We start from the raw sequence: 16,235 nt of genomic DNA, 5'->3' as shown, positions 1-16,235 counted from the left end.
TCACCTTAGACTCTTATCCCTCCCGCGAAACTGCGGCACTCTGGCACGGAGGAGGTGCCTGACCCCCCAAACTGCAGACGCTGGCAGCGCACACATGACCCTTGCATCCTGTTTCTCTAATTCCTGATCAACGTGCAGCACTTTGCAAGGACGTTTAAATAACTCTTCAGGTTCGGTCGTGTTCTGGTTTCAATACTTATTAGTCCGCAACAGTGTAGTCTCTCGAGTCACAACTAAGGCTTAAAAATGTCACTGCATTGCAGAGGCTGGGAGAAAATTGCTGTACATGGGATAACAACACTTCTGCCGCGTATTCGCAGCGCTTCTTCACCTTCGGAGGGAAAAGGTGGCGATACCGCAGTAACGGGAAAGTTGCAATACATACTTGACTAATTGACTGTACTTCGAGAACCGCGTGTCCGCATATGTGCACCCCTCTTGTTTACGCAGAGCAGGACGTCGCCGTGGAGAGTCGTGTGCCGTAAATGAATAAATGCAAATGCAAACAAACGTTAATTTCTGTTTACATGTGTTGATCTTTGTAACATTCCTGAGCGTTAGACGTACTCATGCTTAAATACTGTATTTTATCTGGACTAACCTGATCTTTGTCTGTACTCTGGCTTTTACTAGAATGCTCCAGACTGATATCAAAGTGCCTTGTATAAAAAAAAAAATAAGTCAGGGGACAGATGGTAGGATCGTGGTTAGCGTTACTGCCTTTGGACCCACAGGTTTGATTCCTACCACTGGTTGTAGTACACTTGAGCAAAGTACTCATCCCAAATTCCTCCAGCAAAATTACCCTGGTATATAGCTAGACAAATAATTGTAACTACTTTAACATTGTAAGCTGCTTTTGAGAAAAGCACCAGCTAAATTAATAAATGTAGGTCAAATTTTAAATGTCTTTTTTTAATCGTGAATGTACACATTAATAAAAAACAAATGTAGTCCACTATATCAAAGTATACTACAGGGAATTTGGGCTCAGGATAAGACACTCGTGAACCCTTTTACACAGAGGTACTGTGCGTCATTCTGAATAATGCAGGAGAACCAGTCCACCTAACTAAGTAGGTGCGCCCATTATTTATTAACTTCCCCCCATTAATTACCCGCAACTCCTTCAAATGCTCCAGTCACCCCATTAAACAGCTGCCATTGAATCACTTTGGCAAGCAGATTCAGAGCAAGCATTCATGCAGCACCAAAAATTCACCTTGATGTTTAGCACCACGAGTAGTCCTTATACATATTTCAAGATTTCTATCCAGTTGTACCCTTCACACAGCTGAAACAAAACACTGGGAGAGTACATCGATAAGCTATTATCGGGTGGCATGGTGGCCCGGCAAGTAGTGCTGCTGTCTCCAAGTGCCTGGGTGATGCGAGAGGACATGAGTTGAATTCTCCACTCAGTCTGTGTGGAGGTTGCATGCTTCCCCTGTGTCTGTGTGGGTTTCCTCCCAGAATCCAAAAACATGCTTTTCAGATTCACCCGTAGTGTGTGAGGGACAGAGAGAGTGAGTGACCCATTGTAAGTAGTGTGTCTAGCAGTGTAAGTTACCTTGGTGAATAAGGTGTGTGGGCCGATAACACTACATACGGTTCGCCGAAAGTTGCTTTGGAGAAAAGCATCTCCCAAATAAGTAAATATAAATTATTTCACAGGGTACTCATCAATTTAAAAATTACAAGACAGACAAGCCCATTATAAAGTGAAACTACGGGATGCAAAGAGGACTCAATGGATATACCTCGCTTCGGTTTACGTGACCCGATCTGAACGTCTTTTCATAAAACCCATGTTTAATGACAGATGAAATAACCTGCGTGAGCTGCTTCGCTCGAAAAGAAGCAATCCAGGAGACCTTGCAGAAGCGCTGAAATATTAACGCACGCACACCTCGTCTTCGGTTCCCCCTCGTCCGCTGCTATGTCCACGACCTCATTTCCTTAAAAGATGGGATTCCCCCTTAATCCCAATTACCTAATAACACACGTGCTTTATGATCCAAATACGCTGTCTCTGGAGCCGGCCCATGGTCGGGGATTTCAGGAGCGCGTTTCTACAATACTGGGTTGGCCTCAACACAAGCACCAGCCATAAATGCTTGTAGGCAAACTGAGACGGTGGCATTCAGTCAGCACAGCCAGTAAATAAAGAAATTATCCACATTACCGGGTAACAACGCTGCCTCTGCTCGGGCCGTGGGAATCCTGAGCCAAATCCAGAGGTATTTCAAACCCAGACCTTGAGTACAGAGTGAACAAAGTGACAAGCTGCTGTGAAACACTTCATCTCTCTGGGATTGACTTCCGCCAAAATGCCTCCAAAGGTTTTCTTTTTGTACGCAGGTAGGAAAATACACTGGTGTCTTGACTTACTAATTGAACTGGGACCTGAATCCAGTTTGTATCTTGCTTTGTTTATAGCTCCAGTATATTTTCACCAAGTCACAGTCATTAACACTTTAATAATAGTGACATCTCTCAATTATTCACTGGCACCGTTCTCTGAAAAACCTTGCATAAAGCTAAAATACATTGAAAATACATATAACACATTTACGTTACATATTTACATTTATTCATTTAGCAGATGCTTTTCTCTATATCTCAGAGAAAATACAATTTGTGCATTACATTCGGAGAATGTAAGTATGTTTCCTTCCACTTTATGCACCAATGTCCATCGCATGAGTAGGTGCATAAAAACTCAAGAATAGACGAATCCTGATCACCTGCCTACAATTTTTTTTAAAAAGGTACACAAACATTTACATACAATACAGGAGTAGCAGCTGTGTAAAGGCTTATCTGGGCATGATCATAAAGTTACGATGCATGAACATTCACACCATAGATGAGCTTGAGAGATCATGGGCAAAGTGACTCTAGAAAAGGTAAGTTTTCAGATCCTTCTTAAATGTGGACAGAGTTTCAGCAGTTCTGAGTGAGAGGGGGAGGTCATTCCACCACAACGGAGCCAGAACTGAGAACCTCACCACTTTACCTTATTTGAGTATCTTTACTTACTTCAGGCTACATTGGAAATTTTTTCACAAAACTTTTACATGAAGACTAGTATAAAGGGAAAGGGGATGTGGTGGCGCAACAGATTTGGCTGGGTTCTGCTCTCTGGTGGGTCTGGGGTTTGAGTCTCTCTTGAGGTGCCTTGCAATGGACTGGCATCCTGTCCTGGGTGTGTCCCCTCCCCCTCCAGCCTTGCACCCTGTGATGCCGGGTTAGGCTCTGGTTCACCACAACCCGCGCTTGGGACAAGCAGTTTCTGTGTGTGTGTGTGTGTGTGTGTGTGTGTGTGTGTGTGTGTGTGTGTGTGTGTGTGTGTTGTATAAGGGCAAACGAGGCCAAGGCAGGCACACCAAAAATGGTCCTGAATTCATTTGCATGATGCAACAATGTCATTTTCTGACACTTTGCACGCACCATTTCCGACACAGGCCCACATCTATCATTTTATGTATAATTCAGCGCATAGTTTTTGATAATCCTGCCTAGCGCGTTGCCTCTGCAACCCAAAAATGGGTGAACTGGAACAACAAAGGACACCTGCAAATTTTCAGTTCAGTAACTATGTTATTCTGATCCTGAGGTTTGTAATCCTGGCCCAAGCCACCTCCCATGTATGCTGGTTTTTGTTCTAGCTCAGCTCTTTAAGCTCTTAATTAATTAGTCTTGATTGAGCTGCTCACTGAATGAATTGCCCAATTCAAATCACGTTAAACCAAATAAATGAGGATACGCTGCAATTTTTCAGACTCGACAAACTTGTAAAGAAAGCGCGTTCTGTCATGGGCCTGACCCCTGACTCAGTGGAGACAGTGGCAGAGGCCAGGGTGAGGAGGAAGTTGGAGTCCATTGTGGATAACGGCTCACATCCCCTCTGTGAAGTGAACTTCGTGAACTCCTTTAGCCACCGGATTATTCAGTTACGAATTACATAGAGGTGATTTCGGGGGTCCTTCTTACCAACAGGCGCCCGCGCGGCACTGCACTTGTTTCATTGTTCATTTGCCTGCTGTAATAATAATTTTTAAACGTCAATTTTGTTATTTGTCACTATTTGCTATTCATTATTATGTCGGGCATAACTGCACACCTTATTATGTGTCATATTGCTAGTCACTATTATGTGTGTGTGTGTGTGTGTGTGTGTGTGTGTATACCATCCTATCCCATCCTATTCTCTCTTTTATTTTTCTTCTTTAAGGCTCTACAACTCTCATATGGACCCGGTCCTGCTCTCCGGTGGGTCTGGGGTTCGTGTCCCGCTTGGGGTGCCTTGCGACGGACTGGCATCCCGTCCTGGGTGTGTCCCCTCCCCCTCCAGCCTTATGCCCTGTGTTGCCGGGTTAGGCTCTGGCTCCCCGCGACCCCATATTGGACAAGCGGTTCAGACGGTGTGTGTGTGTGTGTTTGTGTGTGTGTATAGAAACTGCTATTCAAGCAAGTAACTAATGCCATGATTTCAAAACAGAGATAATGAAGTAGAGACGTTCCTTTTTCTTACCCAGTAAGAAAATCAGTGATTACTATGATTATGCACATAATGTTTCTTAGCCTCGTTTAAGTAACAATTAATTAGTTATTCTGTTTATTCTAATAGAAGAAATAATACCACAAGCATACCACTAACACTTTTCTAATCTGTTTATTACATTATAAGCACAGCACACATTGCAGAGGTCACATAGGTCCCACCTCTGATTTAATGATAAGCCACTGTAAAATACCACTCTAACCACTGTCTAAAACACCACTCTATTCAGCTCCACTCTAAGGGATTCCATTGGAACTGAGTGGTATTGATATCTGCTTGGCTTTTCATAAACTCATAAACAGACATGAAATTGTGTGCAATTATAACTATTCCTCTATCAATAAACATTTGTTTCTCAGCTAACACAATCAATTTCACGTGAGCGGAATTGTGCGATGCATTCAACCTACAGCTCAGTCAAGGCTAACCAGCAAACATACACATTTATACATTCAGCAGACGTTCTTCTCCGATGAAACATACAATGATTACTATGTAGTATTTAGCCGACACCTTTATCCAAGGTGCCTTACAGCGCGAGACGCCCTACACTAAATTAATCAATCACCCATTTATACACTACAACAAAGTAAATGCAGACACATTCACACAGACTATGTGGAATTTAGAGTCACCAATTCACCTGAAACGCATGACTTTGGACTGCTGGAGGAAACTGGAGCACCTGGAGGAAACCCACGTGAACACAGACCCTAGTCCAACTGCACAGCCTTGTAACCTGTGTGTGCACATGGATACCGAATCTGGAACATAAGTCTGGAAAGGGCCAAGCAGCTAATAAATTTCTCTAACAGCTGTGACAACATACATTCCAGACCTAAGGACCCAGTTCCCACTTCATGCGTTCCCTCCGATGCATATTTATATCTTTCAGCGATTTATTATTCATGTTTAGTTAGGCAGGTGGGGGTGCGGTGGCGCAGTGGGTTGGACCGCAGTCCTACTCTCCGGTGGGTCTGGGGTTCAAGTCCCGCTTGGGGTGCCTTGCGGCAGACTGGCGTCCCGTCCTGGGTGTGTCCCCTTCCCCCTCCGGCCTTACGCCCTGTGTTGCCGGGTAGGCTCCGGTTCCCTGTGACCCCGTATGGGACAAGCGGTTCTGAAAATGTGTGTGTGTGTGCGTTTAGTTAGGCTGAGTCCACAGCATTTACACCGCCTTTATGCACACTTCGGCCACCCCAAGTGAAATGAAGCTCTGCTTGGCCCATAGGTCCTACTCAGCAGTCATAATCACCCTCATTCTTCTTGCTCAACCATGGGGCACCCTGCTCAGCTCCAGATGGGTGTTATGATCACTTGTGCAGCCGGGGACCTGTTATTCCTGGCGCATGGCCGTGATGACGCTCCGATGACGAGGAGAGACCCTTCAGTCTGTTGACTGGCTCCCATGCGGTAGCCCAATCCAACACTGCCCTCCCTCTTCTCTCATCCACTGCTCCACACCAGGGTATGCTCAGCGGAGGTATGCGGATGCTGTCTGCCACCAAACTACATGTACTGTGTGTGTGTGTGTGTGTGTGTGTGTGTGTGTGTGTGTGTGTGTTTTGGCTCTAAAAATGTCCACTAACTGGCATTTTCTCCACCCTGAGAATCCTTCCTCTGTATATTTCAGGCACGCAAAAGTGATTACAGATAATGAGAGATGATGAATGGCTTTCCACACCAGTGGCAAACTTGAAATCAACATTGTGAGGATTCCTGTTGTCATGTTCTGCCACAAACTATCTACATTCTCATTCCTCTGTATCATCCATTACCTGAAACCAATTTTCCAGGGTAGGGGTGTGGGGGTTCAGAGCCTATAGCAGAGGCATAGGGTGTGAAGCAAGGTATAACTTGCATGAGATACCAGTCCAGTGTAGGGCAATCACCCACACTCATATGCACACTAAAGGCAACTCGGAGTCACCAATTCACCTGACACATGTCTTTGGACTGCAAGAGGAAACCAGAAAACTGGGATGAAACCCACAAAAACATGGAAAGGCATTAAAACTCTGCCAGATTTGAACCGAAAGTCCACGAGCTGTGAGGCACCAGCAATACCCGCTGTGCCATTTTCCATATCAGTAGTCCTTATTTCCATTGATCTTAGTCTTAGATACTTGTGCATAGTTTTTTCAGCGCTGTAATCACTACTAAAATCCCAATTAATCCTTAAACGAATCTAACGAACAGGCAAAGTGCTTCCTTTTTTATAGGTACGACAGGATTCTTCCCTAAGGATCTATCTTTTTTTAAATCATCTTCAGATCAAATGAGCTCTATGGAAAGTTCCTCTGGGCCTACTAAAAGAGATAAATGGCCACATGTCAGCACATCGGCACGCTGCAGAAACCAAAACATTTAGCAAAGAAGAGCATGAGCTTTTTCACATAAACGCTGAACCTGTGGATCAGATTTTTAACAAATAAGGGGGAAAAAAATGTAATCATACTATTTTTTGTCTTCTTGTTACTTCGCTGGAATAGGTTTCTGGAATTCATAGCAGGAAATGAAGTTCTGCCTCCCATGTTCAGAATTGTATTACGCGTAACGTCAAAGGACGAGATGGTCCCCGAACCAGAGTTCGAAATTTCTGCTCTAATCAGTAATCTCCAATCTTTCTTTATTAATCGGTGCTAAAAAGCTTTTCAGAACTTGACAGTGAAATATTATTGTATTTATGACTGTGCTTTAAGATAAAATACTTTATTGTCGCAGGGGGTGCGGTGGCACAGTGGGTTGGACCAGAGTCCTGCTCTCCAGTGGGTCTGGGGTTCAAATCCCCCTTGGGGTGCCTTGTGGTAGACTGGCATCCCGTCCTGGGTGTGTCCCCTTCCCCCTCTGGCCTTACGCCCTGTGTTACCGGGTAGGCTCTGGTTTCCCGTGACCCTGTCTGGGACAAGTGGTTCTGAAAATGTATGTATGTGTGTGTGTGTGTGTGTGTGTGTGTGTGTGTGTGTGTGTGTGTGTGTACTTTATTGTCATTGTATGCAATACAATGAAATTTTATAAAGCACAGTGATTATGAGATGAGACAAAAATGCAAAATGTTGCCATTTCTGGCATGAACCATCTCATACAGATCCATTTTTTTGTTGCCCTTTATGCAAAACTAACATTATTTCAAGCAATTTTGGTTGGAACTTTCTAAACATATAAGATACATGATGAGATAATTTTCCCAGGTTTCCATTCTATAGCGAGAACTCCTTTTATGAGAATTCTGAGTTGAGAGCAAATGGAATTCGTCCCAGAAAATTTCTGTAACAAGCTATTAATTCACAGTTATGAGAAGTGCCTTACGAAAAAAAAAATGTGAGTACAACACGTACACCTTAACAATAGCATAATTAAGGAGAGCAGAATCCCCCCATGTGGGTGTGGATTCTCCTACACGTTAGTTGTCTGATACCCATATCAGCTTCTAATCACATCTTAGAAATCTCATGACTCATTACCATCTACAATTAGAATGAACTGTAAGGGAAAAAAGTTTAAAAGAAATTGCTGTAAATTTAAAAGGCAAAACAAAACCGTATTTAAAACTTGCACTGATTTAACACATAAAATTTGATTGAAAGGCAACATCATTACATGTGACTATGATTCGATACACTTTTAATTCGTTTCGGATGATACTTTACAAGTAGGTCAGCAGAAAATGGTTAATAGCATTGTGTGTGATTACATGAGAACTGCCTGGTTAAGTATTGTTCTTATAATAATGTTTAGCTTACACAGTGTTGTGGTTGTCAGGTGCAAGTGGTGTAGTGTTTGTGCATCAGTGCATGTCAGCGAAACTGTGTGTTCTTGTTGTGGCGGTGTCCCACGAGCCTATTTAAATGCAGCTTCTGAAAGCACTTCACAATAAAGAAAGAAAATATATAGGTTATAATGCTAAAGCAATGCATAACTGATACCAACATTTAAAAATTACAGCAATAAAAGAACAACAAAATCACGCAAATCATAAGTCAATGATTGTCCGGTGTACTGATCCGGAGGCTACATGGGAAAGCTTGTAGAGCAAGGCGGGATACACCCTGGCACATGGGACACCATGCCATCAAAGGGCTATCACACACACACGTTCACTCACACATACCCACACTAAGGGAAGTTTAGAGGTGCCAGTTCACCTGAAACACATGTCTTTGGACTGCAAAAGGAAACTAGAGCACCTGCTCAGAAGCCAACATGAATGTGGTAAGAACAAGCAAAGTCCACGCCGCTGAGTTTCAATCTATTGTGCAGTGATGAACTTGCTGCACAAGAACATGAGGAAAAAAAAAATGTAAAGAGAAAATATTTTTTTTTTTAAATTATGAGAAGGAAAAGGGGGGGAGACAACCAAGAGGCACGCACAAATTTGTTATGCATATTTTAAACATGTGCGTTTTAAGCAGAGACTTAAAAGAGCCCAGAACAGTTCTGATATTCTGGACCTAGATTTCAAGTAGACTGTCTATGTGTTTAAAAGGCAGGAGTTTTGTTTGTTGGGTGAAAATATGAGTGAACCGTTTGTTGCTCAGGAACACATTATCTATTTTCGCCATTTAAATTAACGGTAACGAAGAGCTCTTTTTAGGAGAAATCTCTCTACAGGGAAATTTTTGTTATTCAAGGGCCCCTGTATATTATATGCTACATGTAAAATGTTATCATTAAAGCCAATGTATATGTTTCCACTTAGAAGAAGATGTTAAAAGGAAAAAATATCCCCAGCACACCTGCCAAAGGAGACACACAGGACCTTTAGTGTCTTTCATTGTCTCCATAGAAACTAATGACCGATGTGTTTGTGCTGAGGCATGGCATCTGGCAGAAAGGGGTCTGGAGGGAAGTGGTGAGCTTTATAAAGCACAGTGATTGTGAGATGAGACAAAAATGCAAAATGTTGCCATTTCTGGCATGAACCAACTCATACAGAGCCATTTTTTTGTTGCCCTTCATGCCCTGGAGGGAGGCGGACAGCACAGGAGTCCAGAGGGAACACTCATCCGGTGTTAAAACTGCATATGGCAGTGAGCAGAATATGGGCAGAAATGCAGCGATCAACAAAGGCAATAAATCAGGGATGACCAACTTCAAGTGCAGGGTCACAAATGTTCCTGAATTTAACGCAAAGGTTGGACAATCTTGAAAAATAACGGTCATCTTATTATGACTGAAGAAAATTAATCATTCTCCCCCGATTCATGGCCCTTTGTAAAATCTGAAACACCGTGCTTCATTTATAAAACTGACCTTGATAATCACACATCTGCTATTAAGGGATAACAGGAGGAAAACAAAAGTAACAGTCACTGTATGTCACACAATCACTGATGTTTTCAAACTTCTAATGTCCAGACATCAACCAGCCATCTGGTGGCCACCTCAGGCCCGTCCCTTACCGTGGTCGTGAAGAGAGGGAAATCCTATTTGCAGACTTAGGGCACACACAAGAGTAGGCGTCTGCTCAAAAACACACTCACCTGCCTTGGCAATTCTGCTAAACAATCCGCCTACGCCGACTGAGAAAACCTCGGTCATACACTAAGCCACACTAAGGTAGCACAACTTGTATCGTGCGAATAGCGCTGTCGTTGTGGGTAAAACTGGCGGGTGCTGACACACTAACGAGTGGATGGAAAAATGACAGAAGAGAGTGGATAAACAAATTTCAGAAGAACAATCTAAACAGGAACTCACCATGCGAACAGTGACACACTCCTGTATATACTGTAACAATACTTCAGATTTTATGTTTGAACCTGGAACCGACGGAACGATACAAAGTATCCCGTATGAATTTACTCAGACCTGATCTCGTGCCGCGTTCAAGCGCTTATTCCCATTTCTGTGCAAAAAGATACATGTAATGTACCTGAAAACCTGAAATCATAACAGTACTTGGTACACTGAAGAGGAAAATAAATTAGTAATACTCACAAACAGCGAAAAGATGAGAATACAAGAGATAAAACAGCACATTCTCCAGATGCTGCAGGAATCACTCAAGAGTAGGCGGTGCAAGGAAGAAGAAGGAAGGAAAAACTCACCTGCAGTTACTGTGTCCTTCTCCTTGGCAGCCATCTCCTCCACCTCCGCCCTCCTGCGCAATTCAAAGCGCCGGGAGAAGCCCTCTTTGGGCTTCCACAGATCCTGGAGCAGCAGAGGCTTCTCGCTGTCGCCCAAGGCCCTCAGGCACTCTGTCCGCCAGCGCTTCTCCTGGCCCTCGAACTTACCGATGACGTCGCAAAGCACGTAATTGTCAGCCGAGCCCTTGTTGAGGGAGTAGCGCTCCAACGCCTCCTTCACGAGCTCCCGGGCGCTGGAGCAGGGCGTGGCCAGGACGCTTTTGTAGTTGGCCCCCGTGCAGATCTCGTCCCCGAAAACTTTGAGCACCCCGGGGGCCGAGGTCTGGGTGGAGAGCTCTGCCGGGTCATCGGCTACCTGCTCCGGCAGCTCGGTGACCGAGCGCCGGTCCCGGTGGCTCAGGGTGCGGTACAACACCTGCGTGAAGGTGCGGCTCTGTCTCTTCAGCTTGCTTTTGGAGGGTAGGGACATGCTGGCAGAGGACCCATAAAACATCACGCTGGGGCTCGCGCTACAGCGCAGTCTGCAGGAGCACAGGCGAGAAGCAAACTGAGGGGAGAGGCCACTCAAAGGAAAACAAACACACACCGTGCGTATCTGCACCAACACCCTCTATCATGCTGCAGTACATCAACGGCTGACAAGGAGTCATGACCAGGAGTTACGAAGTGCCCACTTCGACCGGTCCTTTCGAGCAGTGTACGCAAGCACATTAAAGCGGAAAGAAAAACGATGCCTCCAGAAGGAGACCCCTGAAAGGCACGGAATAGAGGCGATAAGGACACACAGCGTGAAGTCCATTGTAACTCCAGGGAGCCGTCGTCAGCGGGAGTGTCTTTAACACACTTTATGGTGCAGTGAAGCGAAACAGATGCCTGGCATTTCTGCAATGCAGTTTAAGCATTCAGGAGCTTGACATAATGTGGTAACGCTACAGTAAGTCTACCGAAGAGGCTGCCTGTTGTCACATTTAAGCAGCCCTGGCGAAAGGCCCCTCGAATGGCCCGCACGCCTCGGGCCGCCGCAAACAGGAGCGGCGCTTTATCGCTATATTGCACCATTTACCATTATACTGCGATAATGAGACAGGAGGCCCTCAGCGACCCCCGCCCACACAACCTTCACTAGGCGAGGCGTGCCTCGTTCGAACCGGAACGGCTAAATGAAACGACTGTCAATGTCAGACGAGGAAGTCCAGCGCACATCTGCAGGTGAGGGGCGGACAGCAGCGTCCATCAGCCCCGGCCGCTCGGCCGGCGATGTGTTTGTTTGCGACGGCGTCCGCCGCGGGGTTCGACCGCAGTTGGGTGGCGTCAGGGCAGCCCTGCCGAGGCGTCGGTGGCCCACCGCATTCCTACCTTGCAGCAGAGTACCTTCTCCCCTGCATCCAGCCCACGGTCTCGCAGCGGCACGGCTCAATGTCTTCGCACCCCCGTCATGGCAGGTGGCTCCTGCTCCGGCTGCGGAAGGGCAAGGAGGACAGACGGCAGCGGCTCAATTCTTTGGCGGTGGGCTGGTGGTGGTGGTGGTGGTGGTGGGGGGGTACCCCGGCCCCGACCCCCCCCAGCCCCCCAGCGTGAGCTTATCATTGCAACGAATGGCGCTCAAATACCTCACAGAGGAGTGTGGGCGGGCGGTGGGGGAGGGGAAACGGAGTGACAGGTGTGCCGTATCTGTGACACACATCGGAATCAGTTTCAGAACCACCAGACGTTGAGGTTTTTAAAAGAAATGTTCACCTCTTCAAAAAAAAAAAAAAAAGATTATATTTCTATATTTCCATCTGTGAGGGCTCATGTTGTACCATGGTACCTGGCTCACCTGTGAATTAACTACCATGTTGGGGTGACCACTGTGCAGCACATCTGTACACAAAGGCAAACGCTTCTAAATAACCAGACATGTTTTTAAGTCATTTAGTGAGATACAGTAAAACAGGGTACGCAGGTGATGCACAAAGGCTCGTCACACGTTCGTTAAAACACACCTGTCCTGTGCTCTCCGGGAAAAAAAAGCCAACTGAACTGTCATATTTACAGAAATGCAGCTGAAAAGTCTTCGTTAGGCTCCGAGTCCGAGGTGACATCATTTTGATGCTTTTTGTTATTGTTAAACATTAGCGTTTATACACTACTATTATATACATACTATACACACACACACACACACACACACACACATTTACTATACATCAATCATAATGATTATTACACCCGCAGCCGCCGGTCTGAGGCAACATTCATTGACACCGCATTCCTTCTCGTAACAAATCATTTGGAGCTTAAGTGCAGAAATAAATACGTTTTTATTCGAGAAATAAAAACTACAGTTTCGGGAGCAGGACGCTAGAATTAATATTTCTAAAAGGCGGGAATAACGCGAAGCTCCTTCGACGCCGTAGTTCGGCGGACAGTTTTTTTTTTTTTTTGGTCTCCAGGAGCAACGACGCGCGAGAGGAGCGGCGCGCGAGCGCGGCGGAGGGCGCGCGCCGTCGCCGCCGGACAACTCGCGGAAAACAACTCTTCTTGTACTAGCCGCGGCGCTCCTCCGGCGGCCCGCTCTTGTCCCCCGCAACTTTTTTGGTGGGATTCTCACTGTAAACGTTCGGCGTCGGGGCTGCTGCGAGCAACGCCATGCAGGTGTAACGCAGTCCACCGCCGAGCCCGCGCAGCGCCGAGAGCCCCGTCGCCCCCCTTCAAGCCTCCTCCGACGTGCAGGCTGTGTGTGTGCGCGCGTCAACAGCGTGTTAAAGGCAGCCCGGCGGCGGCGGCGTGTGAAAGGCGCAGGGTCGCGTACTCACGTCGCCTGCAGTGCGCGCGCCCGCACCGGTGCTGTTCCCATGCTCTCGGTCATGTTCCCCCCGCGGGACTGTGGAGGCGCGACAGTGACCCACAGACAGGAGCTCGTCTCCGGTGCCCCCTCCCCGCCTTCTCGTCCGTCCGTCCGTCCGTCCGCGCGCTCTACTGCCGCCGCGTCCCCAGCAGGTCTTCTCCTGAGCCTCCGCCGTTCGCGCGCATCCCCTATCGCCCCCCCCTGCCCTCCGCGACGAGCTGCGGGTGCCCGCCGCAAAGCTGGGCTCCGGTCTCCACCTAACGGGCGCGCACGGAACCGTGCCACAGCGCGGCCGTCGGTCACATGCAATCGTTTGAAAGACCGAGTCGTTTCTGGCATTTATTGCATCTCCGTTCATTTTCTTCCAACTCGTCTCTCCTTTCCATCGCCCCACTGAGGGGAAGATTGCGTCGACTGCGAAAATAGCTTTCCATACTGATGGTTAAAAAAATGCAAGTTGCAACTTTAGTTTTTTTTTTTTTAAAAAAAAAAAAAAAAAAAAAAGCGCGAAAACTTAATTTTCAGTCTTGATCACAAGGCGGGAAACCTTTCCTTCCTGTACAACGTGAAGCTTTCTTTACCAAATGGACATATTGTCAGTCATCATCATGAGGTTCACGTTTATCCATCTAGTTCTAACTTTACACTCTGTTATATTTGTAAAGTAAGCTTACAATGATTTACCCATTTAAACAGGTTTTGACTCATTGAATTACACTTAAGTACAGAGTCTTGGTCACTGCAGAAGCAGGGATTCGAACCCAGGTCTGCAAGGTGACAGGTGTAACCACTATGCCACCTGCTGTTGGTTTACTGTTACTGTTGTGTAATACACACCCGCGTGTGTGCATGTGTGCGTGCTGCAAAGCTGACAGTCTCCTCCCAACACACTACTCCTCTAAAATTTACACTAAAGGAATATATCACTTTCAGGATACAGATAATATATCCATTGTTTCACCCAACAAGCAGGAGAGGGAAACTGAGCGGTGTATAAGCGCAAAGATTAATACACAACACAGAGTCCTTGTTATAAAAGATTGTTATTAAGTGACAAATACATACAAAATACAACCATCGCCACATAAGGTACAGTGTCTAATGTAAAAATGACACTTAATTCAAGAGAATACTTGCAGACCTCACAGTTAAGCCACCGGGTCACAGCTTTCACACCACGGGCAGTCTTCAGAGAACATACCAGAACATACTACTTAGCGTGTTAAAAAGGACACGGAGAGATACAAAGGTCCCCATTCGTATGTACATTAGAAAATGTCATTCTGAAAGGTAAAGGCAGTGCGGCTATGAGGGTAAAAACCTGCAGGACAGCCGCCACCGCGAGGGCAGTGCAGCAGCTGAGGTCAGGGGAGTTTCATCAGTGCAACATCTGTGGGTCAATGTCATTTTGTATCACACCCCGAAAAGCTGCCCAACAACTACATGTTAGCAACACTGATTTTCTTAAAAACAACTATAATAATGACCACATCATCAAATTTTTTTTTTTTTTTTTTTTTTTTTTTTTAACTAGCACCTGCCCACTGGCATAACAAGAACACATAAAAAAAAAAAAAAAAAAAAAAATTTTTAAAAAGCACCTTGCACACTTCGAAACTCCTACTGGTCACAGACGCTTTCTGTGCTTTTACTCTGTCTTTCGGCGAGCAGGTGTTAAAAAGTCGTGTTAAAAGTTCACGAGGAAACTACAGCTCTGGGTGCGCTCCAACTTTGCGGTTCTGCTCCAAAGGCATGAAACTGGAGTCCATTAAGGTCCAGATCTGCAGCAGATAGTTCACCCAAGTAATCAAGGTAAAAATGAAAGGAAAATTGCTGAGAATTGTTTCTCTTATGGACTGAACACCACTAAAGGACTGTCAGCACTGTCCATATTATCCACTCAGATTTTCAGCCCAAGAGGTTTAATATTCATCTCTTATGTGGAGAGCAACATAAATTCAATGAAGAACTGTGGCACTTAGAGCCTCAGAGTACAAAAACACTATTTACATTCTTATCTGAGGTTCGAAAGATATTAAAACACTGCGGAAAATGTGGCAGAGGTGCGCTGTATTGCCTTTGGCAGTAACTTCACCGGGACAACCAGTCACATAGGGAAATAGAACAGGAGATATTTCCGTTTGCATGTTACAAATTGAACTCAGAATGTGCAAACGTCCTGCTGAAAGCCCGCTTCTTCTCCTGTATATTTGCTCCATGTTGGGTTCTTAATTCTGTCGTTACATCGCGGCAAAAGAGAGGCAGGTATGTCTTAGTGCCGCTCTTACGTGCACAGTGTTTTACTAGTGTTGTACTTAAGAAGGGAATTTACGACACAAGCCACAGGGAAAGCTGAGCTGTACGTCACAATACACCCTGGACCTTGTCCTAATGTCGCGGAGTGGAAAATATCCCATTATAATACAACATGTACATAATATACAATTGTTTCAGTACACACTTGGGAAAAAAGTACAGTACAATATGAAATAAACAATCAGTTGTCTCAAAATTGTGAGATGATTCCGAAGAGAAGAGTAAGTAGTTCACTGCTCTCCTAATTATAACCAGTCAAACTTTTACACCCAAAATTTCGTTATTTCCAGAAAAGAAGTGACCACCTGTCTCTTGTTCGCTAGCTGTTTCTCACACACAGTCACAGATATGTTTGTGTCTTTGCATACTGATTGTTTAGCATTTAATTCCTGTACATTCAGATAAAATCAAATCAGTACCCAAATGATTTCTCTGA

General features: G+C 45.4%; 1 protein-coding gene across 1 annotated transcript in view; it reads right to left on the bottom strand.

Annotated features, from left to right (window-relative positions):
• radil (Ras association and DIL domains) overlaps positions 1-13,665 on the bottom strand; it is a 38,555-nt gene extending 24,890 nt beyond the window's left edge. The window contains exons 1-3 of the mRNA XM_029246802.1: positions 13,452-13,665; positions 12,010-12,111; positions 10,615-11,174 (exon numbers count right to left, since the gene is read on the bottom strand). Of these exons, the coding sequence (XP_029102635.1) occupies positions 10,615-11,174; positions 12,010-12,038 (589 nt within the window). The 5' untranslated portion in view covers positions 12,039-12,111; positions 13,452-13,665. The remainder of the gene's footprint in view (positions 1-10,614; positions 11,175-12,009; positions 12,112-13,451) is intronic.
• Between the last annotated feature and the right edge of the window lie 2,570 nt (positions 13,666-16,235).

The sequence above is a fragment of the Scleropages formosus genome, chromosome 20, assembly GCF_900964775.1.
Source record: "Scleropages formosus chromosome 20, fSclFor1.1, whole genome shotgun sequence".
Lineage (NCBI taxonomy): Eukaryota > Metazoa > Chordata > Actinopteri > Osteoglossiformes > Osteoglossidae > Scleropages > Scleropages formosus.
This window is presented reverse-complemented; position numbering and strand designations above follow the sequence as displayed.